This window comes from Crinia signifera, chromosome 4, assembly GCF_055691185.1.
Source record: "Crinia signifera chromosome 4, ASM5569118v1, whole genome shotgun sequence".
In the NCBI taxonomy this organism is placed as follows: domain Eukaryota; kingdom Metazoa; phylum Chordata; class Amphibia; order Anura; family Myobatrachidae; genus Crinia; species Crinia signifera.
This window is the reverse complement of record NC_139220.1, coordinates 267,853,166-267,878,857: the sequence shown is the minus strand read 5'-3', so window position 1 is coordinate 267,878,857 and position 25,692 is coordinate 267,853,166. Positions and strand designations below refer to the sequence as shown.

At 43.3% G+C, this 25,692-nt stretch overlaps 1 protein-coding gene across 1 annotated transcript in view; it reads left to right on the top strand.

Annotated features, from left to right (window-relative positions):
* LOC146075358 (tetraspanin-15-like) overlaps positions 1–25,692 on the top strand; it is a 160,140-nt gene that overhangs the window by 51,214 nt on the left and 83,234 nt on the right. The window contains exon 2 of the mRNA XM_083184512.1: positions 20,684–20,869. Within this exon, the coding sequence (XP_083040638.1) occupies positions 20,684–20,869 (186 nt within the window). The remainder of the gene's footprint in view (positions 1–20,683; positions 20,870–25,692) is intronic.

The window sequence follows — 25,692 nt, the reverse complement described above, 5'->3', positions numbered from 1 at the left end:
ACCAGTCGGATAGGACCCCCCCTCCTTTCCAGGTCCCTCCTTCCCCTCCCTTTTTCTTCACCTTCCCCTTCCTTGTCCTCCTTTCTTTTCTAACCTCCTCCTTCCTTTTTTTTTTTTTTTTTCTCTCTTTCCTTTTTTCTTTTTCTCTTCTCTATTAGTTCTCTTAAAAACTTTATCTTCAAGGCTTCTGTGACTAATAAAAATGTTGATATATGTATATATGTGTAAGCTATATGTATGTATGCATGTATGTGTATGTGTGTGTGAGTATATATATGTACATATATTATTATTTATCCTTGTTTATATGCATTATATCTACATTGCCTTTAAGTATATTATCACCTTTAAAAACAAAAACAAAAGAGATGCCACTATATTTTCTTGATTGTATTTTATTTGGTCCGGGGAACCTCTGCGTACGTTCCTAATTTTTGCATTAATTTGTACATATTTGGACCATATTCTTTATCATATCTATTTGTCTAACTATTTCTTTATGTATCCATGGCATCTCATTAATAAAATTTATTTAAAAAAAAAAAAAAGAAAGTAAGGCATGATGTGGGTGTATCTTTGGGCGCGGCCTTGAACCACAACAAAAATGGGACTGTATCAGGGCGTGACCACTGGGAGTATACAAAAAGTGCAGGGTGGTGTTTTTCACAAATGTGCATACATTGTGAGCATTGCGAAGGGCAAACGTTTGCAAAACGAAGTGACTACAGGGTGTGGCATGGCTACAAGTAAACGGCAAAATATTTGCAGCAGCAATCACCACTGAGTGAATTGCTAAATTACACACACACCTGCCGACTACTGTAATGCACCATATAAGTTACTCTCGTTGACTAATAACCTACACACGCAGACATATACGCAATAAAGAGATAAAAAAAAATGTTGGGTTGGTTTAAAATGGCTAATGGCCACTAATAAATTAAATGTCTTTCATTACAGAAATCGAGTGACGCTATTGATCTCAATCACAATAGTGATTGATGATGTGTTTCCAAGAAACTAGTGGGTTCACTTTGTGTGTACGGTTGCGCATCCTAGATACCTGAGTGAACGTGTGCGTACGTACGCACAGATCAGTAACCTTTGCATACGTAAATGTGTATACGAATACGCAAGTGTGCGGTGGCGTTTTGGCCACCCCCTTGTAACATTGCAAAGGCTTTTGTTCTGTTACGGAGTGTGTAACTGCGCGTGTATGCAAGATATGTGTTAGGACCCTGGTCAGTGAAAAATATAGCTAAAGGTGGCCCAAGGATAGATCTACTATGAAACTAATTATGCATAAGTTTCAAGGGGTGATAAAGCATCTTTTTTTTTTTTTTTTTTATGAATTCATTTTTCAACAAAATCGATGGAGTTTTTATTCCCTGTGGTATTAAAATAAGGTTATTAACCCCTTCCCGACATTTGACGTACATTTACGTCATGGTCGGGATGTACTTCCCGACACATGGCATAAATGTACGTCATGCCATTAAACTGTCACCGCGTCTATAGACGCGGTGACAGAGGGACGATGTCTGCTGTCCCTGACAGCAGACATCTTCCCTCATTGTCTATAGACGCGGTGACAGAGGGACGATGTCTGCTGTCCCTGACAGCAGACATCTTCCCTCATTGCCCATCGGCGATCGTTGCGATTGGCTGTTCAAATGTGAACAGCCAATTGCAGCGTTTTATGAGTTATGTGTATAATTTTGACTCTGCTGCCCCCTAGTGTCCAAAAAAAATAAAAGGAGGTTGAAATAATGATTAAAACATAAAGTATACATATGGTCTATGTTAGTTATTAACTATTTTGAGTGGTATGATTATTTGTCTCACAAGCAGAAAATTTAACATTTTGCAAATTGCAAAATGTTCAATTTTTTTACGACATTTTGGTATTTTTCACAAAAAAAAAAGACTGTATCGACCAAAATTTACCACTAACTTAAAGTACAATGTGTCACGAGAAAACAATCTCAAAATCACTGGGATAAGTAAAAGCAATAAAAAGTTATCCCCCACATAAAGTGATACATGTCAGATTTGAAAAAAAGGGCTCTGTCAGGAAGGCAAAAACAGGCTGCGGCGGTAAGGGGTTAAGGTTTTAGTGAATCATTACTTGTCTCACTTGTGCATGTTTACACCAATAATAAGATTTCCATGTTTTTATGTACTGTGTGATTAAAGCTCATCACCAGTAACACCAAGACAACAGGCATGTAGGACAGCATACTGTAGCTGCTATTATAGCTTGGGTGCGCGAGAGCAGCTGGTAATTGTAGTCTAGCGCTGTGATTATTTGTGCTTTGTAAATAGCATGAAACATATCTCTTTTAAACTATAATTTCCGACAGCCTGCAGAACTTATCTTTGAGCTTGAAAAGGCCCGTCCTAGGAATGTAGCTGGCACCAGTGAAAGGTTAGAACAGGCTTTCCCAACCACGGTCCTCAAGGCATACCAACAGTGCAGGTTTTGTAGATATCCAGGCTTGAGCACAGGTGACTTAATTAGTATCTGAGGGATTCTGATTAAACCATCTGTGCTGAAGCCTGGATATCACTAAAACCTGCACTGTTGGTTTGCCTTGAGGACCATGGTTGGGAATGCCTGGGTTAGAAGGTCCTCAGAACAAGTAGGCATTTCATAAGGTCATTTTGAGTGGTGTTTATTGAAGTGAGAGGGGGGGTTCCCTGTGAGGTGATTATTAAAAAGGGGGAGTGTCTGTGAGATGATCACTGAAGGGGGGTGTTGTTAGATGATTATTGTAGGAAAAGTAGTTCGGTGAGTGGTAGACTTGTTTGATGTTACCCTATTTTGGTGGGTGCAAAGGGGATCCCATAATATTTCAAGCTTCAGGATCCAAAAAATTTAGGTCTGCCACTAAGGTGCCACAACAATTACCCATCTTTTAAAGTAACTTAGGGATTGCCACTTGCAGCTATGGTAGCGCATAGTTATGAGCAGCAGTAGTTCCTACCATCTTGTAGGAGGGGGCTGCTACCCATGCCCAAGACTGCCAGCCAGGTCCAGGCAACTGGTACTGGGATTACTGCAGCCCAAGTAAAATCTGTCACTAATTATGAATAATTAGGCCACACCTGAGTGGAATCCCTAGCTTGAGTGGTAGCTCTTAAAAGGGGCAAGATGTACTAAGAATGAAAAGTGATAAGATGGAGAGTGATAAACCAACAGCCAATCAGCTCCTACGGGCCATGTCACAGGCTGTGTTTGAAAAATAACAGGTAGGCGCTGATTGGTTGGTGGTTTATCAATTTCCATTTTATCATTTTTCAAGGCTTAGTACATCTCGCCCAAAGTGTGTACACACGGTGCGATTTTGCTTGGGAATCGATCAGCTCTTGCCTGCACGGTCTATTTTACTGTTCAATATACACTAAACGAGAACATGCATTGAGATCAAATCGGCATCAAATGAGGCTGAAAACCGTTCGATGTCCATTAGATTTCGAGTAGTTTCTGACTATATAGTCAAAATCGAACACAAAATCTCACCATGTATACGCACCATTAGGGTTCCAATTTTTGTTTCCTACCAGTAATACAAACCCTAGTAGGGCTGCCTCTAAGTTACTGTAAATGCCTCCACCTGCTGCTCACACATGATAACTGCATGTTACACAGTAATCAGCTCCATAATCATAATGACTGAATAAAAGTAATAATAAAATAGCACTCGCACTGACTAATAATGCTTCTGTCTCTTTTGTGCAATCTCTAAGGTTTGTACATTGAAAATGAAACAAAAATAAAATCCTATCAATTGTGAGAAAATGAGCTCAAAGCAATGCATTATAAACTCTCAACTGATTCATTTATTCAGAGAAAGTTTACAGAGATAAACTTGTGTCTTTTGCTTTTGTGTGCTCACTGCATTCCGTGCCTTTGAAATTACCAAGTGAAACATACTATGTCATTAGACTAGAGCAGGGGTTCCCAAACTTTTTTGAATCACGGCACCCTAGAGTACAAGAGTTTTTTCACTGCACCCCTAGGCCCCCCCAAAAAAGTTGAAAAACGTCAATCAAATTAAGTGAATTGTGTTTATATGTGATCCTTAGGTTCAGTTATATTGTAAAGGGTTGCTTGTACACATATTTTATAATTGGAAGTCACCAGAATTGGTTTTGTCCATAAATAAATGACCATAAATAATTTTAATTGGTCTTGTACCACCAACCCGAGGCACCCCTGCAAGTGTCCCAAGCAATGTTCCCTCTAATTTTACGAAGGCTATATGCGGCAAAAGATATTGGCTGTGCAACTTTGGAAGGAAATTTAAATTTTTGTGCGTCACATAACGTATACAGGCCTAGGTTTCGAGTTCTGTTGAGTTAATAAAGCAATTTGAATGTTTACAGACTTAATACACCACACATATAGGCTATAGCAGTGATTTTCAACCTTATTAAACTCGTGGAATACTAAACAAGATTTTAACATTTGTGCGCTCAGTTGTAATGTCTGTGCGCAGGCTTGGCGAGTTGTGTGCGCGCGCTGGAACACTGGTCCCAAGGCACCCCAGGGAGCCACGGCACACAGTTTGGGAACCACTGGACTAGAGGATTATGATTGCTGTTACAGGATCCTGTTATTTTTTTTAATTGATTTCTGAATTTTGGGAGACTTAATTTAATTGTAGCAGATTCATTTGCATTTCATTTAGGCTAATACCCCTTTTAGACCAAAACGCCGGGTCGCACCCGGCTTTTTGGACCCTGGTTGAAGCTGGGTGCGACCTGGCGTTTAGGGGCATTTACACCGGACGGGCTTAAACGCCCGCACCCCCCTCCCGCCCCTTCCCGGCGCTTGAAGATGACAGCGCGATGTCATCTTCAAGCGCCGATCGACGCCGCCGTACCCGGAACGCTGCTGGGGGCAGCCCAGCACTAAGGTAAGCTGCTAGGCTGCCCCCAGTCCCCGCGCGCACCCCCCCCGCCATTGGACAGGAGGTGAATGGATGCCGCACACAGGCATCCGTTCACCTCCCTCCCTCCCCCGCCGCCGCTGCTGTCTGCAGAGTATAGCAGGCAGCAGCGCCGGCTGTCAGTGTCAGACTGACAATCCGTCCAACCTGCGGACGCTGCGGTACGCAGGTTGGACGTTCCCCATTCATGTAAATGGGAGCCGGGTCATCCGACCCGGCGTTCCCATTTACACCGCCCTCTACCCAGGTCCTAGCCGTGTTCTACCGAGGTCAGGACCTGGGTAGAAGTCCCGTGTAAAGGGACACAGCGTTAGGGATTTACACCGCCGAAGATCCGGGTCTGGCCCGCCTCTGACCCGGATTTTTCGGTGGTGTAAAAGGGGTATCAGTATTTTGTACCTTGTTCAGTATTTAGAATTCATTGAGTAACATCTCTATAATTAATATTCTTCATAAGCCCTGTACACACGCTTAGATTTGCTTTAGATTTGATGTTAGATTTGATTTTCTATTAGATCTGGCATTAGATCATTCCATTTGATTTGGCATTAGATCTGTACTTTTGCATTCGATTCAATTTCGATTTCACAATGTAGGCATAATGTACTCATTCGATTTACTGGATCGAATTTGAGATTTCCTTGGCTGCACAGTAGATTTTTCTATTCGGTTTTGAGAAAACGGGAGCGCGCATCGAATCGAATGCAGATCGAAAGTGTCCTAAAAAACCATTCGATATGGATTCGATTTTGCTTCTATAAGCAAAATCGAATCAAAAACAGGGAAAAATCTAAGCGTGTGTACACAGCTTTAGGTATACCTTTACATTTATCTAGTCCATATTCTTGGGTGAAATTTCCTCAGTGACTACAACTGTTTACTAGTCTCCTGCTTCTTATCTTCTTCTGTCAATGCTGACCTATAGTATGTCGACCTATAGTGGTGTACCTAGACACTGTCGACCCAGGGACTGGATGTCGTTACAGTAACGTGTACACAGTGGTGGGCAGTGGGGAAAAAAATTACTTTTATAATTTTTTTAAATAATGTTTACTGTTTGGTGGGGTGCGGACAGCAGTCACAGTGATGCTAACAAACAGTGTGGTATGGACAGCAGTCTTAGTATTGTATACACAGTGGGTACAGACAGCAGTCACAGTACCATTAACATATGGTGGGGTTATGGCCGGCCTTCACAGTACAGTATGCACAGTGGGATTATGGCTAGCAGTTACAGTACAGTATTCACAGTGGGGTTATGTCCAGCAGTTACTGTACAGTATGCACAGTAGGGTTATGGCCAGCAGTTGCTGTACAGTATAAACAGTAGGGATATGGCCAGCAGTCACAGTACAGTATGCACAGTGGGATTATGGCTAGCAGTTACAGTACAGTATTCACAGTGGGGTTATGGCCAGCAGTCACAGTACAGTATGCACAGTGGGGTTATGGCTAGCAGTCACAGTACAATGTGCACAGTGGAGTTATGGCCAGCAGTTACAGTACAGTATTCACAGTGGGGTATGGCCAGCAGTCTCACAGTACAATATGCACAGTGGGGTTATGGCCAGCAGTTACAGTACAGTATGCACAGTGGGGTTATGGCCAGCAGTTACAGTACAGTATGCACAGTGGGGTTATGGGAAGCAGTGACAGTACAATGTGCTCACTGGGGTTATGGCCAGCAATCTTACAGTACAATATGCACCAGCAGTCACAGTATGCAGAGTGGTGTATTGCCAGCAGTCACAGTACAGTATGCCCAGTGGGGTTATGGCCAGCAGTCACAGTTTGCACAGTGAGGTCCAGTATTTAAAAAAAAATGTAATGCGGAGCGTGCTATCCCTAGGTTTGCATCCAATATAATGGCGCCTAACCACCGGCCACTGCACCTGATATGGGATGCAAGTCCCGCTCGGCCTTGTTCGGGCATTCGAGTCTACTGGGGAAACCCAGACTCTGATCTCCTATGTTCCAAGTGGTTCAGATTCCTAGGAATCCAAACTGATCATCCCAACTTAAAAAATAAATGCATTGAGGCTTGAAAAATGGTTATCCTGCTGTGCAGATCCCCCAGAATAGTGTTAGCAAGTCTTGCCGTAGTATTGTGGGCGTTGGTGATCAGTTGCCGTAAGATGGAGGATGGGAAGTAAAATTTCCAGAAGGGTCCGGCTGTTGCTGATCAGCCTAGGTTTGCTTTACTGCAACCACTGGGTTGCAATGTACCTCACAGGTGCACTGGCTCTGATAATAATTGATAGAATATTTAGATTAAAAAACATTTTCTCTGTTATACATACTCTAAATTGTCCAAAATATTAATCTACTGAAGACCTATGATTAAATCCTACATAAGGGCCCACATTTTATTGGATGTTATCTTATAGGAAATATGAGGGTCCTCTTTAATTATTGGTAGTCTGACCCAAACCTAAGTTTATAACAGCAATTATACTGTATATCACACAGCAAATGATGCTTTAAGTTTTACTGCTACACCAATATTTTTGCAAGGGTTTGTATCAACCCACCAAGGGTACACATGATACAGTACATGCATTTCCACAGGGGCACCTGTCACACTTATCTTTATCCTTGAAACAAAAAATGTTTCCATGTGTCTGTATGCAAATGCAACAGGTGTCAATGTTAAACAACACAGTTGTGGAATATAAGATGGGCTTATATATTTTTTTAAACTGTCACATATTTTTTGCGCCTGATTTGTTTCTATTATTAGTCATTGTGTACAATTAGTCATTATTAACCTGCAAGTGTCCACCTTTAGTAAACAATAGGTAAAAGCTTGTAATTCCTTTGCTCAGTATTCAGCTACCTTGCCAGTGTATTGAAAACATTTCCACTTCCTTTTTCCTCCTTATGTAATGAAAGCTTTGCAAGTAAAGTAGGTGCTAAAATCTCTGAAAACGTGTTGTACTGTACCTTGTATTTAAATTTCCTCCTCAACCTGCCACTCTTCTAAATATAACACAACATTTTACCAACGTTTTATGCAAAACATATATCTGTGTTGGTACGCATCTATGTACACTTGCAAACTGTGAGGGAGAGGGGTGTGAAAAAAATTAGATATTTTAAAATATATTAAGAGGTGTAGTCAATGTATTGTATGCTTTTTTTAATCAGCTGCTTTTTCTGGCTATGCTATTCTCATGTGTATTCACTGAAAGAAGCATGTTTAAGACTATCTTGTGAGTTCGTCGTAATTCCCATTAGAGTGAACAATGGATCCTACCAGTTTGAGATTAAATTACTTTATTCTTCTTTTAATCAATAACTTGACTCATGGCTTTCAAAACCCATGCAGTTCCTCTTTGCTGCCTGGGGTGTCGCACTCTGCTGTGTTGTCTAGCACAGTCTGGTATGATCCATTGTTCACTCTAATGGGCATTCACAATATAGTGATATATAGTGAACTCACAATATAGTTTACCCCTCCTCCTAACCCTAATATTTCTTAATTGCAGCCTAACCCTAACTCTCCCCATTGGTTCTTAACCCTAACTCCCCCCCAACCCTAATACTGTACTCCTTACCTACAACCTAACCCAACCCCCCCAACCCTCAAGCTCTGTACACACGGAGCGACTTGAGTCCTGTGCAGACTGAGGTATTTAAGCACAGATCACTCAGCACACATCGCTGCACACATGCAATACACCTGCTATGTGTGCTGAGCGATCTGTGCTGAGCAGTGTTTCACCTATGCTGATAGGCGATCTAAGCAGGATAGACAGTGCATTCACGGTCTGAGTGGGCGATGGTGACGTGCGGGACAGTGCATCGCAATTGCGGTACTTGTTTCCTAGCACAGCGCTCACGATATTCAGTAGTATGACATCTTATGCATTGTAAGGCATCGCATGCCATATACCCGCATGCGATGCAATTTTAAATTGTATATGCACCCTAATGGGTTTTTTCAATGTTTAATGGCCCCCCAATACGATTTTTAATTGTATAAGCACCTTAATGGGTGCTTACAATGTTAAATGCACCCCGACGCCACCCCCACTATCAACGCCATTGTATATGGCATACAATTCGATGGTATATGATTTAAAATTGTATAACATCGACTGCCATCGCGTAACATCGCATTTAGATAGTGTGGCTTATGGTATGCGATGCGATGGGCGCTGTGCTAGGAAACAAGTACCGCAATTGCTATAGGGTGTACACACACAGTCAGATATAAGGCTTAAGTCGCCCCATGTGTATGCCCCTTAATGCCCCATACACATTTCTGCGAATCAGTGTCACTTTTGATTTGATTTAGACTACATAGTCCAAATCTAATCGACAGTGACCCTAATGTGCGGCCCCGCGGTATCGGGATCGAAAGCAGTGCCGTGTCCCTCTTGGCCGATGATGGCATCTGCCGGGTCTCAGTGGCCGTCGACTGGGCCGTCCAACTCACTCGGTGGTGGGGAGCGGGTGCTTCCCTTCCCATCCCTGCTCCAGGGAGACGGGCAGCGAGCAGGGGAGACGGGCAGATGGCTGCAGGGCTTCCAACAGAATGGGGCGCGCAAGCCCCATTCTGTCGGACTCTGGTGGATGGCGGGGGACGGTGCATGGCGATTCTTTTGCCAGGAGCCGCTCTGTAGGTTTGATGTGTCAGCTTGTATAACAGATTTGTGAGTGCTCTTTACACAGTTCACACATAACATTAATTAACCTGCGTTAGCATTTATTTTCATTCCAGAAAGATTTCTGATTGAACAGTATTTGCTAAAATATCATGCAGTGCTCATGAATTATTGTTTGAGGACATATGTGAAATCTGCTGCTATTAGAATCTGGGTCTGAGTAAAGGTGAAACATCTATTCTCCTGGGAACCAAGGTTCAGCTATACTGTTTTTTTTGTTTCGTGTATAACAAACGCGTCTATTCTATGCTTAGAAGAAAAGTATTTGTTCAATGTAACCTTTACTGTTTATTTAACTTCATAAAAAAGGATGGCATTGTTATTTTTTTTCCCTCCCTGTATACAAAGAAACAGCTGGGGGGAAACAGTGTGGACCACATCGGGTGCGGTTACACAAGTGGGTGACCAAAATGTTGGTTCCTTATGGTGCCCACACACGCACCGATTTCAGTGCTATGCGATTTTGGCTGTACAATGGTTCTATATAATTTTTCAGCCAGAATTAAGCATGACCCGATGCGATGGTTATTTTGCTGTCTGCGATGCGATGCTGTGCGATTTAAGCACATTTTTTAACTTGATTTTTCTGAACTTTATTTTGTTCTAGTTCACATGTTTTAAACCGGCAATAAAGTTGTTGATAACAATTTGTATGTTGAAATAAAGTAGTCTGAGGTACTTTATTTAAAAAAAAAAAAAAAAAGCATCGTATAGCATCGGCTCGTATGCCTGTATAATGCTGAGGTACTCTTTACCTAGCACGGCGCCCGCGATTACAATCGCGGGCGTCGGGGGTAAAAAATCGCGGGCATCGCGGGTAAATCAAAAACGGGTGCGACGCGATGCCCGCGATTTTCCCATAGGGATCAATGTTAAAAGTCAGATTGGTCGCGATTTTAGCGTTAATTGGCTCAATAGGAAACAATGTTAAATGGGCCACAGAGCCCTAATAGTCCCCCTGAAGTGTGAAATGGCCCCCACAATTTTTAACGCCACCCCACGATCAACGTGAACCCGAAGCGTGGCGAGCGCAGCGAGCCCGCGAGGGGCGGCGGTACGCGTCCTCCGACCTTTTCATACCCCCACTATCCACGTCGGCGTGGAGTTGAGAATAGAATAGTGTGGCGAGCGCAGCGAGCCACCGAGCCCGAAGCGTGGCGAGCGCACGCGGATACCTTCACAGTTATACGCGTCCCCTCACGGGCTTCACAGGTGTCCGTGGCGACGCGGACACCTGTGAAGCCCGCGAGGGGACGCGTTTAGCTGTGAAGGTATCCGCGTCCCCTCGCGGGGCTCGCTGCGCTCGCCACGCTTCGGGCTCGGTGGCTCGCTGCGCTCGCCACACTATTCTATTCTCAACTCCACGCCGACGTGGATAGTGGGGGTATGAAAAGGTCGGAGGACGCGTACCGCCGCCCCTTGCGGGCTCGCTGCGCTCGCCACGCTTCGGGTTCACGTTGATCGTGGGGTGGCGTTAAAAATTGTGGGGGCCATTTCACACTTCAGGGGGACTATTAGGGCTCTGTGGCCCATTTAACATTGATTCCTATGTAAAAATCGCGACCAATCTGACTTTTAACACTAAAATCGCGACCAATCGGATTTTTAACATTGGTCCCTATGGGAAATCGCGGCCATCGCGGGCATCGCATCACACCCGTTTTTTAGTGCATGCGATGGTCGCGATGGGCGCCGTGCTAGGTAAAGAGTACCAATGCTGAGCCCGATGCTATGCGATAATGTCCAAAAAAGTACCTGCTGCACATACTTTTTTGGACATCCAAAATCGGACCCCGGGAACGCGCATAGCAAAGCATCGCGTCGCACACGCCGCCCGAAAACACCCCGATAATTGTACGCACGATGCGTTTTGTACTTAAAAAGTACAAAACGCATTCTATAATCGGTGCGTGTGTGGGCTGCATAAGAGTCTCAGGAGGCAGCCCAAAATCAGTATTACTGGTCATGCTGCCAGAAGATGCCAGGCTGACTTTTCAGATTTGCACACTAAAGGCACATCAATAGCTTATCAACACACTGGGTGTCACTGACCCTAGTGACGCCATTGTCTTTAGACTCAAGTCCCGAGATATAACATGGCTGGGAGCTGAAATATTAAAGCTGTACTAACATTCAGTGTAAAGTATGATGGGCTTTATAGTGAATGTTAATGGCACTTTAAATGTTCAGCTCCACCCTTACTACAAAGTGTCAACCTACAAAAACCGCTGCATTGTAAATATATAGTTGCTCCTAGAGTTCATGATTTATATTATTTAACAGAATTCTCCGGAAATCTTAACAAGTTTAGTTCAATTATTACTATCATTTCATATTTGTAAAGTGATTTTAATATTTCAATTTAATAGGATGAGAAATTCAGAAAGTGAGAGATTTTTGTATGAAATCTCGTTTTTTTAAAGTGGCAATCAAATACACTTCCAAATCACACTGGTTTTGCAGTGTAAATGATTGCTGCTTTAAAAAAAATTGGAGATTTCTTACCAAATCTCTCACTTTCTGAATCTCATCTTATTACATTTCCCCCAATATTTCTGGGAACAAACTATTTGCTCCCAAAAACTGGAAATGGACAAAAGCAGTCACTGCATAAATAGATTTAGGGGGTATTCAATCCCACCAGTGACAGTCCGAATTGTCGAGCATTTGTTTTTCTCGTTTTGCTCGACATGAATATTTAGCTCGACAAGTCGAGTTCTCGCCTATTCAAACTGTAATTTCAATCCCACCAGTAACAGTCCGAATTGTCGAGCATTTGCATTTGTTTTTCTCATTTTGCTAACTGAAAATTTAGCTCGACAAGTCGAGTTCTCATCTGCTCGACAAGTCGAGTTCTCCCCTGCTCGACAAGTCGAGTTCTCCCCTAGAGAGGAAAGTGGCAATTGTCAGAGATAGGCTTCATTTTTATAGTCAATTATATAAAAGTAGATATCTTGTTAAAAATTAAAATTCTCCTATAAAAACCATTTCCAAATCATCAGACTGCACAATGCTGGTATCTCCCTGAAGTCTCAGTACAGGAATGAGAGCTCTGAGGTAAATTGCAATGCATTGCATTGTAGAAGTAAACAAAAGAATGGCAACAAACAAACATTGTATCCTGAGTAATTCTGCCCCAGCATGGATACAAGGGACCTAAACATAGGTGTTTGATCAAACCAGAAGTAGACATAAATAGACATGTATACAGAAGACTTTCAATGGGCAAAATGCAGCACAGTGAACATGAAAGGTGAGCAGAAAAAAAGATAATACTTCTTATATGCCAAATGGAATAATTTAAACAAATGCGTAATAATACAAGCTGAAAACTGATGCTGACAATGGAATAATGGGTTAAAGCATACCATATAAACATGCAGCAAATGTAAAGTTAATCAAAAGAGGAATATTTAGCAAAATATCACAGATACAGAAGTCAAGATAAGCACTACAAACATTAGTACAATCCTGCATATACATTTAACACAATTTATGAACATGCAACAAGAGAAACTCCCTTGTCACGACAGAAATAATTGTCGAGTTAAATTTGAGGGAAGAGTGATTTCAAACAGTCGAGGTCAGGTGAATTCTTTGACATTGAATAGGCTGCAGGAATTATCTCGACAGATTTTACCCAAAATAACTCGACAAGTCGAGTTATGTTCAACTCGACAGTCGAGCAAACCGAAAACCAAATCAGGCGAGCTCTGCTCGACAAGTCGAGAAAACTAGACAATGAATAGGCGACCTCATAAATAACCAACCTCTCGTCGAGAAAACAACAAAGCTCGACAAAAATAAGGAGCTCGACAGACATTGAATACCCCCCTTTACCTGACTATTTTTGTCAGTTTTCCATGTTTAGGAGCAAATTGTCAATTGCTCCCAAAAATGACCAGCAAGATTGGACATATTATATAGTGGGAATAGGCCTAACACAGAGATGCATTAATTAATGTATATACAGTACAGATCCTTAATAAAATGGTTGATATTTTGCTTCCAGAATATAATTTTTTTTTTTTGCTGTAGACTATTAGTTTTGCAAAGATACCACGATATTTACTTAAAGTGGTTGTAATTTTAAAGTTCATTGATTAATTCTCTTCACTAGATTGTTATAAGTGACATATCCCATAACTGTGTGTTGTAACCAATCGTACAAAAATGTCTCACATACTGTAATATAATATAAAGGGTGAGATTTAATAGGATGAGAGATTCAGAAAGTGAGAGATTTGGTGAGAAATCTCCAGTTTTTTAAAGCAGCAATCATTTACATTTCACAATCAAACTGGTTTAGGCTAAACCAGTTTGATTTTGAAATGTAAATGATTGCTGCTTTAAAAAAACTGGAGATTTCTCACTAAATCTCTCACTTTCTGAATCTCTCATCCTATTAAATCTCACCCAAAGTATATGCATAAGTATAATTGAACGATGTTTGTGTGTGTGTGTGTGTGTGTGTGTGTGTGTGTATGGATTTTCCATGATAACTCTCGAACGATTTAACTAATCGTCTTAAAACTTTGCACACTACCTTATCATCTTAAGGGACAATCTAAGTTTGAAGATGGGTTTAATCGGACTAGCCCTTAAGGGTGCTGTAATAAGGGTCCATGCTATTTCTGTGGTTTCAATGCATTGTGATACAGATGGGGCATGGCTCATCTTTGCAGGGGATGGCGATGGCGACGCCAGCCGCCATCCCCCGCCAGCCGCCATCTGTTTAGCGAGAAGGGGACGCACGCGCACAAGAGGCGCGCGCATCCCGCTTCCAGCGCTTCCCCCGGGTCACCGCCGGCTTGTCGGCGGTCATCCGGGGTCCCCGCCACCTGCCCGCACCCCCCCCCCCTAACCCTGTCCGTCTCCCTGAAGTGGAGACGGACAGGGTTCCCGTCGCCCTGCTGACGGAGATTGAGACGTGCATGCGCGTGAGACGCACGTGCGTATCAGTCAGATAGCGAGCCGGGCTGCTGGCAGATCGCCAGCGGTGACGTTCTGGCGATTCGCCAGCAAGGAAGAGCCCGGCCCCATCTGTATGTCATTGGAAAGCTTCTGACTTTCTCAATACAACACAATAAACAGACTTAAGTGGACCCTTAAAGGCCTATAAAGGTCCATTAAATTAAAAACATTTTCACTTTACAAAACTTTTGACAAACTAAAATTAAAAAGCGACTCATTGGCAGAGTGGTCTGTGAATCGAACACAGATATCATTGTGAGATCGATCTCCAGTAAGTTATTTTTTTTCTCTTGATTGTTTGCTTATTCATTGAGGGTTTTCGGGATCTTCTGTATCCACTGCAGCAGCTCCTGCCCTGCTGTGGTTGGGAAGGGAAGGTGGATAATTGGAGACCTGCTCTGGCTGCTGCAGCAGTGTCTACCCTGCTGTGGTTGACAAGGGAAGGTGGATAATTGGAGACTTTCTCTGGCGGCTGCAGCAGCTTCTGTCCTGCTGTGGTTGACAAGGGTAGATGGATAATTGGAGACTTGCTCTGGCGGCTGCTGCAGCTTCTGCCCTGCTGTGTCTGGGAAGGGAAGGTGGATAGTTGGAGACTTGCTCTGGCTGCTGTAGCAGCTTCTGCCCTGCTGTGGTTGGGAAGGGAAGGTGAATAGTTAGAGACCTGCTCTGGCTGCTGCAGCAGCTTCTGTCCTGCTGTGGTTGACAAGGGAAGGTGGATAATTGGAGACTTGCTCTGGCTGCTGCAGCAGCTTCTGCCCTGCTGTGGTGCGGAAGGGTAGGTGGATAGTTGGAGGCTTGCTCTGGTTGCTGCAGCAGCTTCTGCCCTGCTGTGGTTATAAAGGGAAGGTGGATAGTTGGAGACCTGCTCTGGCTGCTGAAGCAGGTTTTGTCCTGCTGTGGTTGGGAAGGGTAGGTGGAACAAGAATTGCATAAGCATATACTTTTGCCCATTCGTCGGACGTGCCTTAAGACTAGTTAGAATAGAATAGAATATATGGCCTCTATGAGGTGAAATATCACCAGTGACCATTAGAGGCCACTCGAAAGACAAAATTATTCATTTGATTGCTAAAAATATGTCATAACAGTAAGTAAAAGCAATTTTTGCAGGGACACTGATCTGTTTGAAACATGCTGAATATGGAGAGAGGGAGCTATGAAGACAGAGATTGGAGATAAGAGTAGATAGGGACTGGGCGTGGGGTGGTGAGATTGTGGGCCAAAAACTGTCACAACTCAAAGTGAAAGTACATTCCAGAAGCTGTCATTTTGACGGGCCTTTAACTAGTGTAATAGGATTGGGGTGATTGCACAGCGCTGGTGGAGGACAGTCCCGGTCCCCCTATTTAGATTAGGAACAAGAGGAGGGTAGTGCTGGCGCTCTGGGGTTGGGGCAGTCAATAGGCTAGTGTCTGATGGTTCCAATTGGAACTGGACTGGAAGTTGATAATGTCGGGAACAATAACTGTAGGCTGGGTGTTGTGGATGATGTCCAATGTGCAGGCTGCAGTTCGTGGAGTGATGGAGTAATAAAACAGTGAAACTGTCCCAGGGCGAGAGGACACTCAAATCTGGCAGACTTGAGGCTGGCGTCCATCAATGATGGCCCTTGCATCAGGGTTGGGCTGGATGTGGGTACCTCAGGTATAAGGGTATGGATCAGTGTACGTTGATAAGTGCTTACCAGTAGGAGTCGGTCGATCAACATGCTCTCATAGATGTTAGGTGGTCCATGCAGTGGGAGTAAGGGGATATGAGGTAGGATATGGAACAAATGAGGGCTGAATGCTGGTGCTAAAGTAATAAGCACAGTTTATTTACAAAGCTTACTGAGTATAAAACAGAAAGTGAGTATGACAAGATAGCACAGTGAGCTGAATGCATGTGCAATAACCAAATAGTGGGGTGGCGTGGCTGTCTCAAACGCGTTTCATCCTAATAAGGACTTTCTCAATGGTGGTCACTTTAACTAGTATAGTCCACATTATCTGCGTTAGTTAACAGGGAAAACTGAACAGCGATATGGAAGATGAGGTCCAATGTGCGAGTACAGTACAGTTTTATATTTGGGGGCTATAACTATACATGCAGCTTTTTCCCTAGGTATGCAGTATTGGGTGGATGCATAGTAGAAAATGTTCTAGGAAGACTTCGCAATAGCACGTACTGCAAATTCAATGGGGTTTAAAAAAAAAAAAAAAGATTGTCAATAGGTCAGTTCCAAATGGTTGACATGCAAAAGGTAGACAGGTTCAAAAAGGACATGGGAAAGGTAGACAGTTGAAAATGGATGTGTCAATTTGTATGTGTCACTATATCTGAAACAAACTAGCGGAAACGTACCCTCACAGGCTAGCTTTGTGCCTCATACGCTACCGCTGCACTAAGCACAGGTTACTATTCCCAATCGTAGCACAGTATGTGTGGATGGTAAATGATGAAAAATTTGAGAACATTCATATATATATATATATATATATATATGTGTCATTCAGTATCATGTTGGGATGCGTTTAGCATCCCGGCGGTAGGGACGCTGGAACTCACAATACCAACGCCGGCATCCTGACTACTGACAACAGACTGGTGGCAGAATCCGGACATCAATGAGGATGCCATCCCCAGAATCCTGACTTCTGGGATGATGAATGTAGGTATGCAGGTGGAGTAACGGTTAGACTGGGGAAGGGGGGATGGGGTTAAGGTTAAGCACTTAGAAGGTAAAACTGCAGAATGGGGGTTTAAGTTTAGGCAGCGGGGTATGGAGATTAGGAAATAGGGCGGACAGTTAGGCTGTGGGGGGGGGGGTAGAGTTAGGCTGCAGTAGGGGAGGGTTTGGCTGCAGGAAGGGAGGGTTAAGGGGGACAGGGAGAGAGTATGTATACGTACCTGACACCTGTCGGGATTACCTCCACCAGTATTTTGAACACCAACATCCCCACCGCCGGTTATCTGTATGTTTTGTAGACATCTCAACCTTAAGCACTGTCTACTTTTTGCCTGTTGACCTTTTCAATGTTGACTATCTAGAATCGACCTATTGACAGACTATCTTTTTACAGTGGATTTATCACCCTGGATAAACTGCAAATCTGCATATCACATACCTCCCAACTGTCACGATTTTAGAGGGACAGTCCCGATTTTCGGGTCCTGTCCCGCTGTCCCACCCGCGGCAGGCATTGTCCCGCTGCGGGGGGTGACAGTTGGGAGACCCCCAATCTAGTAGAATAGACGCTGTGCGCATGCGCACAGCGTCTATTCTCGTATGAAAATGAGGTTGCGGCTAATTCGCATAAACCGCGCCCTCATTTGCATACGCCCCGCCCCCTTTTCGTGTCCCTATTTCATACAGACAGAAGTTGGGAGGTATGATATCAAGAGGCAGCAGAATATTATGATATCTTAAATGGCCATAGACTTAATAGTAAAACAAGGTATAATTGTGTCCCTCTGTAAGAGCATACAGTCATGTCCTTGCATTGTATATTCACTTCAGTATTGTTGGTCAGCTTACAGAAAGGACACACTGAAAATGGAAAAAGTGCAGAGGAGGACAACTAATTTGATCTCTTTAATGTCACAGACAGTCTTAAGCTGGATATATTAGAGAAAAAAAGAGGTTAAAGGAGTATATGAGCACTGACTGTGTATAAATATATTAAATCCCATTGAGAGAGTAGTTGAGTTTATAGTTCCCACAGAGGATACAAGGTCACCCTTGAGGTTGGAAGCAAAGATGTTTCATCTGAAACTGCAAAAATGCTCTTTACTGTAAGAAAAAAAGAAATTGCGGAATGCTCTTGCTTAAGAAAGGGTATTAGCAGACACTGTGCGTGGAAGACGTTTGCATTGCCATGGCAACTTAGAGCAAATAAGTAATGGAATTGGCATTGACTATGCAGACATAGTGGGGCAGATTCTGAGGTGGGCGCTGATGGGCAGCATACCAGCAGCGGGGAGCAGAGTCATCATGCTGATTAGTGCTACCACACCCCCTTTCTGCACTACATGGTTGGAGCTGTAGCCACTGCTGGTCACAAGCCTCCAAACAAACACAAAAAAACATTCTAAAGATAAAATATTAAAATTGCTCACTTCAACCGCTGCTATACATTCCGTGAAGCTGCAAATGCTTTCAAAGGCAATTGAACCTTTTTCAACAACTACAGTTCAACCAGAACCACAAAGCAGGTTATAACAGCTTACAATTTCAGTTGATCCAAGATTACAGTCAAGGAAGGTGATATGGACTCATATTCAAGAGGGGGAACTACCATTGGTGTAGCAGGTGCAGTGCACTGGGGACCCAGAGGACTAGTGGGCCCACTGCTGCCTCTGTCACCCACTGTTTTTCCCTGGGCTCACCACCCATAAGTTCCACCACTGCTCATATTCAAGGAAAGGTAAAGCTCATGTAGTTTGCACTAACATGGGTTTCCAAGGGGCGCAGTTGTGTTAGCACAATAATAGACAAATAATTTCAATAAAAATTAATTTTTTATTTTAAAAAAGAAATAACAATATCCAAATATGAAGTGCACTTCAATGATAAAACAAGACAATACAAGACATACAACATATAACAAACAGAGGCTAATTTAATAGCTAGATATATCCGGTATGAGGCTTAAACTAATCAGGCATCCATCAATTGGTATTGATATACAGGCATCTGCAGCATATATATAGTTACCAGTCCCGCATGTGTATTCAAGAAACTGCTGTTTTGGGAACTCTGGGCTCCTGTGATGGACAGTCCAACCTCTAATTCAATGGAGGTGCTTCCCTGATGTATAGGGGGAGGGAGACGGTTCCTCAGATTTAACAATGGCCGTTTTCTGCTGGGTGGCTTTTCCGGCAATCTCTACAGCAATCACTGGGTGCAGGTACTGTGGCACAGCAACAAAACGCGTTTCTCCGCCTGGATCATCATCAGCGGCTTCCTCACAACTGAGGAAGCCGGCCATTGTTAAATCTGAGGAACCGTCTCCCTCCCCCTATACATCAGGGGAGCACCTCCATTGAATTAGAGGTTGGACAGTTTTTACTTTCACATTGAGCTGTGGCCTTTTTTTAGCCCACAAACTCTCCACCACACCCCAGTACCTACTGTATCTGCTTCCACCTCTAATCTCTTTATCAGAATCAACTTTATTGGCCAGGTATACTTGCATATACTAGGAATTTGACTTGGTAGATGTCAGTGGGGGAAGGGGGGGGGGTGTTGCACCGCCGCAAAATTCACTCAGAACTGGTGTGGCTTACTGGGGGGGATCCTACCGGCCTCTGGGTGTCATGCCAGGGCCCTGTGGTCGATGCGCCTTCTGTCCCGGCCAGGTGGGGATGGGTCACCGAGTGTGCTGGGTCCTCCTCACCAAGTGTGCTGGGTCCTGCCTGTGCCAGGCCCTCTATGTCCATGGAGAGAGGGAGCTGGAGGTTTTCTACCTTCTCCAGGGGTCCCCCAGGCCGATGGCGCTGCAGGGAGATGCAGCGCTCTCCTTCTCTGGCCGGGTGTCTCCATGCGTCCTCGGCGCTCGTTACAGCAGCCTTCTTCCGCCGGGTGTCCCTGCGTCCTCCACTCACGGCTCAGCGCTTGCCTCCTCCTCTGCCAGCCTGCCTCCTCTGCCTTTATCCCTCTCCCCTCCACCATGCTGCACGCTGATCCGGAGGCCGGGGATGGTGGAGCTCCATGGATGGGGAAACGGAGCTCCACGTGCATGCGACCATCCCCGGCCTCCACCGGAAGTCCGTATATGTAGGAGATTGCATAATATCAAGATCAGTATCCCAAGATCAGTATCCCTGCAAAAGTTACTTTCACTCTCTGTTATGACATATTTTAGCACACAAAGGAGTAATTTGGTCTAGTGGTCACTGGCGGTACTTCACCTCATAGAAGTGAGGCGTAGTTAGCTATATATTTATTTTAATATCGGTGTATTCAATTTGTTTGTCACACTACCTGTACATGCATCATATGCAGCAGCAAAATAAAAAGTTGTTTAGCTCAACGGATAAGCTAATAATTGGTTAATGTCTATTGATTTGTGCAGACGTTAATTAGTTCTCCTTTTTCTCTAGTTAATAGGACTCTTGATTTTGTGCATCGGCATATATGCAGAGAGCGAACGTCGGAGATATCAGACGCTGGAAGGGATCTTTCTGGCGCCAGCCATCATCTTGCTTCTCCTAGGCATCCTGATGTTTGTGGTCTCATTTATCGGGATGGTCGGATCCTTAAGAGACAACTTATCGCTTCTCAAAATCGTAAGTTGATTAAAACATTATAATAAATATTGTTAATGTAATTAGATATATACTGTATAAAGTACTTAAAGCTGTTTGTTTGACACTCACATTCGCTGTCCAGCATTTGTTCACAGTCTGAAAATAACGATATTTAAAAAATATATATATTATTTAGGGGGTTATTCTAGTTGACACACAGCGCAGCAAGGTTCACAGCGCTGCAAGGTTCATTGCATCGCTGCGTGTCATTTTCTGCCCGCCGTTTGCATATGCTGCCACCCCACATTCACAGCTGCGAATGGATGTTTATGATAAACGCATGGAGGACCGATGTTTCCCTTGTGCACATGCACATTTCTGCGCATGTCCATGGGCCGCGTGCGAGCGGCCACAGTGAATCGAATGTTCCTTAAGAGACAACTTATTTATTCTCAAAAACTTAAGTTGATTATGCTAAACATCCATAGCCTATGGGGAAACACTCACATCATTCGATGGTTGCCGACCATCGAATGATGTGGAAGGCACACGCAAAACGAAACACTCTGAGGTGTCTTAGTTTTGCGTGTGTTTCCATGGGAACGACTACTCGCCGCCTCCCATGCCCCCGCACGCAGTGGTGGGTGCAGGTGCATGTACATTCTGTTCGCCATGGCCACTCACACCCGGTGCATGCACATGTGCAGAAATGTGCATGCACACGAGAGAAACATCGGCCCTCCGTGCGTGCGCATCAAGGACTACTAATCTGAATAACCTCCATAGCATGATCGAAACTCATTGGTTTTTAGAAAAATATTTGTTGTTTAAACAATGGCTTCCCAGTCCTATGTATGCAACAAAGCTAACTCTGACCAATTAAGTCAGATCCCAGGTGGAATGCCTCACATAGGAAAACTTCATTATGAGTTTAAACCGCCAGTATAGTTGTCACGTGACTCCCAGGATATTACCGTACCGGCTTCTCCCACAACCAGTCAAATGACCACCTCCAGGCATTGAGAAATTGCCTGGCTTCATTGCCATTCATGTTCTTAGGACCTGTCTGCTTGGTTATTTGGTTCTAGAAAAATGTTTATTGTATCACTGGTAATGATGCGTGAAATAAATTATAGTGAAGATGATGTGGATATTCAAATGTAAAAAATCTGGTAGCGGCATCTATAGTATTTGAACATGTACTTCTAATAAATTATTTTATATGCAGTAATTCTGTTTTGATATATTAATTAGTTCTACAATATTTGCAATTTGAATAGTTTTGAATCATTTAGTTTTTTATACAGGTTTCCTTTACTTGACTATGTAATGTAGCTCATACAATTAATATGACTCTCCAATCCCCTGTTATCTGGAAGCAGTAGAGACTGACCTTAAATGCTAAAATGTCAAAAACAATTTATATTATGTAACAACCTACGTAACATCAAGAAATCATGATTGGGATTGTCAAGCATAAGCCTCTATACCAGCAATTCTCAAACTCGGTCCTCAGGACCCCACACAGTTCACGTTTTCCAAGTCACCCGGCAGGTGCGCAGGTGCATTCATTACGCATTGACACATTTTAAAAGATCTGCAAGTATTTTACTTCTGATTTTGTGAGGAGACCTGCAAAACGTGCACTGTGTTAGATCCTGGGCACCGACTTTGAGAACCTGTGCTCTATACATTTAATCCATTTACGTTTAATATTCTAGAACACTAGATTTTTGCTTTTCTACTCCTCCATTTTGCCCGTATATGTGACTCAGAAGCCCAAGATAATAAAGTGTGCATAAGAGACTTCAAGCAATGCGTGGTGACACAGGTCCATGCGCGAACGGCAGCCATGTTCCGTGTGAAAACTTGCCCCCGAGAGCTTGTCTCCATCTGTGTAGAATAATTCCTGTAAAATGAATCACAGTATGTAGCATTTAAGTGTGGTAATACAATCACTGCCTCAGATTACCTGGATATGATCAATTATTCATAGGCTAACCTTGCACTCCACTGACAACATGTAGATGAAATGTTTTTGCCCTCAAGGGTATTTACATTTTTTTTAGCGCACAGGTTTTTCTTGTTTGCATAATTTTTTTTATTTCTGAAGGGATTTCATCTACAGGAAGAAAGGATGGCTTTGTTTAAGGAATGAGGTTTTTCACTTTAAAATCACAAATAGCTTATACATTATACAGAACTACAGCATGTTATCATAAAGAAGCTTAAATGTAATATTTTGGCTTTTATTTTGTTCCTCTAAAATGCGTCAGTACATCGTGCAAACATGGAGATAGAAAGCAGAGTATAGTCTGGTGCTTTTGTATCTTTGTGTGGAGGTGGATCTGGGACGCACTAAAAATGTGGTGCTTTTTTGATTATGCTTTTATCAGCATATATATTATTCTTGTAGTAATGTTTTATGCTGGCAGTTTTACACTGTTCTTTATGCATGCTTTTTTAAAGCATATTTTCTACATGGAAATGGAGGGAAGGTAGAATTGCCTTCTAAGCAACACTGCCATTTGTCCAGAGTAGCGCAGATCCATCAATATTTAAGATATTGACAGGTGATGAGGCAGCAACATTTATATTGGTATTGGAGTCACAGGACTGGGATGGCAAGTAAGATTGCTGATAGCAGGGCTTGCCACAGAGGTAGGAGGGGCATATGGTTTTGGAGAACTAGATTATAGGTTAGTCTTCACAGTATTAGCAAAAGAGCTTGCAGCTTCCTAATCGCCCACACACTCCCATTACATTGGATACAGCAGATACAAAGCAGCCTCTACAAAACTACCTTAGTGTGCTGTTCTTGATACTACACTAGTTATGGTGGCAAAACCAGAGTACTGGGGATGTATTTCAGGGGTAGATGTACGAAGGAGTGATAAGGGAAGATAAGTGAGCCAAATGAAAAGTGGCGCAGGGCAACCAATCAGCTGCTCTGTACAATTTGATATTATGCAAATTATAGATGTTACTTTGGAGCTGATTGGTTGCTCCCTTATCACTGCTTCATATATCCACCCTTCAAGACCTGAACCAGGGGTGTTTTGAGAAAGGAGAAGGCTAGTGTGCAGCCTGCTACCGTATGTCTGGGCTTCCTCCTCTCTGCCATTACCAGCATCGCTCTGCAGGAGTCTGAGCATCCTACTGTGTATGCGCAGATCTCCGCAAAAATGGCACAGTGGCCATTTTAGCAGGATTTCAGCAGAGCTGGCCTGGCGTACTGGTACTCCTGAGGGTAAATATCCACTGACCTGAACTCTCTTTTTCCAGGGTCCCAGCCAAGGAGGCTGTGACCAGAAACATAGCCAAAACATGTCAAGAAATATGTAGTTGTACATAATTATATACATATATATTTTTTAATAAATGAATAGTACTGTCCGGAACTCACACAACAAATCTGCCCAATATCAATGTATTTATTTATATATGCACAAGTGTACCATAGCTGTCATTACAATACATTACACATGGTGACATGTGTAATGTATTGGGTACATTATTATGCACCCAGTGATTTACTCCGTACCTAACCATGGGTAAAGTCCTTTCATTCCGCTATGAGAAATGCAGAAATGGGATATTGAAGATGAGTCATAGGAAACTCGTGTAGCTGTACATGGCAATGTTTCAGAGGGTGAATATAAATTGTATCCATAACATATAATCATTCTCATGTCATACTTCACAACCAGGGCCATAACTAGGTGGTGCCAACATACACAGCAGAGGGCCCTTCGGGCAGCACTGTCACTTGCTTCTGGCTAGACTGGTGGCATGCACAGCACCCTATGGCCAGTATCACTGTGATAGTAGCAAGGTATGCTCATGTGGGATACATACTGTACCAACAGAGAGTCAGTCAGGATGTCTGCGGTCAGAATACAGACGATGGCATCTCGATGGAGAGAATCCCAACAGGGATCTGGGAAGTATACTTACCCTCCGCCTGCCCCCCTCCCCCACCCCCCATTACCTACCTCCCTCCTTTAGCTGCCTAACTCCACCCACACACAGCCTGACTAACCCTATACCCTGCACCTCCATACCCAACCCTCCCTTTTAGCAGCCTATCCCTTTTCCCTCCCCACAGCAGTGCTTCCACTTAAGCCTCCGGATGTTAACCCGCAGTCATCCGGGAAAGGCTTGTGTAAGACCAATTCGATCCAGAATCAATCCTGATTTGCCGCATTGCAGCATCGGGATCGAAAGCAGAAATTGACTGTGTGGGCAAGTCTATTCCTGCATTGATCTCCATGCAGCATGCCCCCCACACTCGCTACCTGGTTCCAGCGGCTGCCGATATCAAAGCGATATCGGCGCCCATCACATCTCACCGTGTGTACACACCTTTAGATTTGGGTGGGGTGTGTTCAAACTGAAATCTAAACTGCAATGTCAGAATAAACATATGTGGGCTACATGCAAAAGAAGCCAGTATTTACATGTTGCATAGCAAAAAAAAATGTTTTTCTGGACACAAAATTACGGTCTTTTTTTTACTTAAATGTATCTGGCCTTGTGTTCCTTTAAATGCAGAGTGAATTTGTCAAAATTGGTGTGAAATTTGCCAGGCAAACATTTTTATTCATCATAATGACTTGCAATGTTTACCTTATATATTTATAGGAAATATAATCGGTACTTGTTTCCTAGCACGGCCACAACGATTTAGATCGTTGTGGTCGTAAGATAAAAAATCGGATCGCATCGCATGCGATTTGGTCGCATGCGATGCGACCGATCCGACCGACCGATTTTTCACCCGATTTTTTTTTTTTTTTCACCTGATTATTTTCAATTGCCCCCCCAAATGTTACTAAGTGGGCTAGACCCCACGATAGACG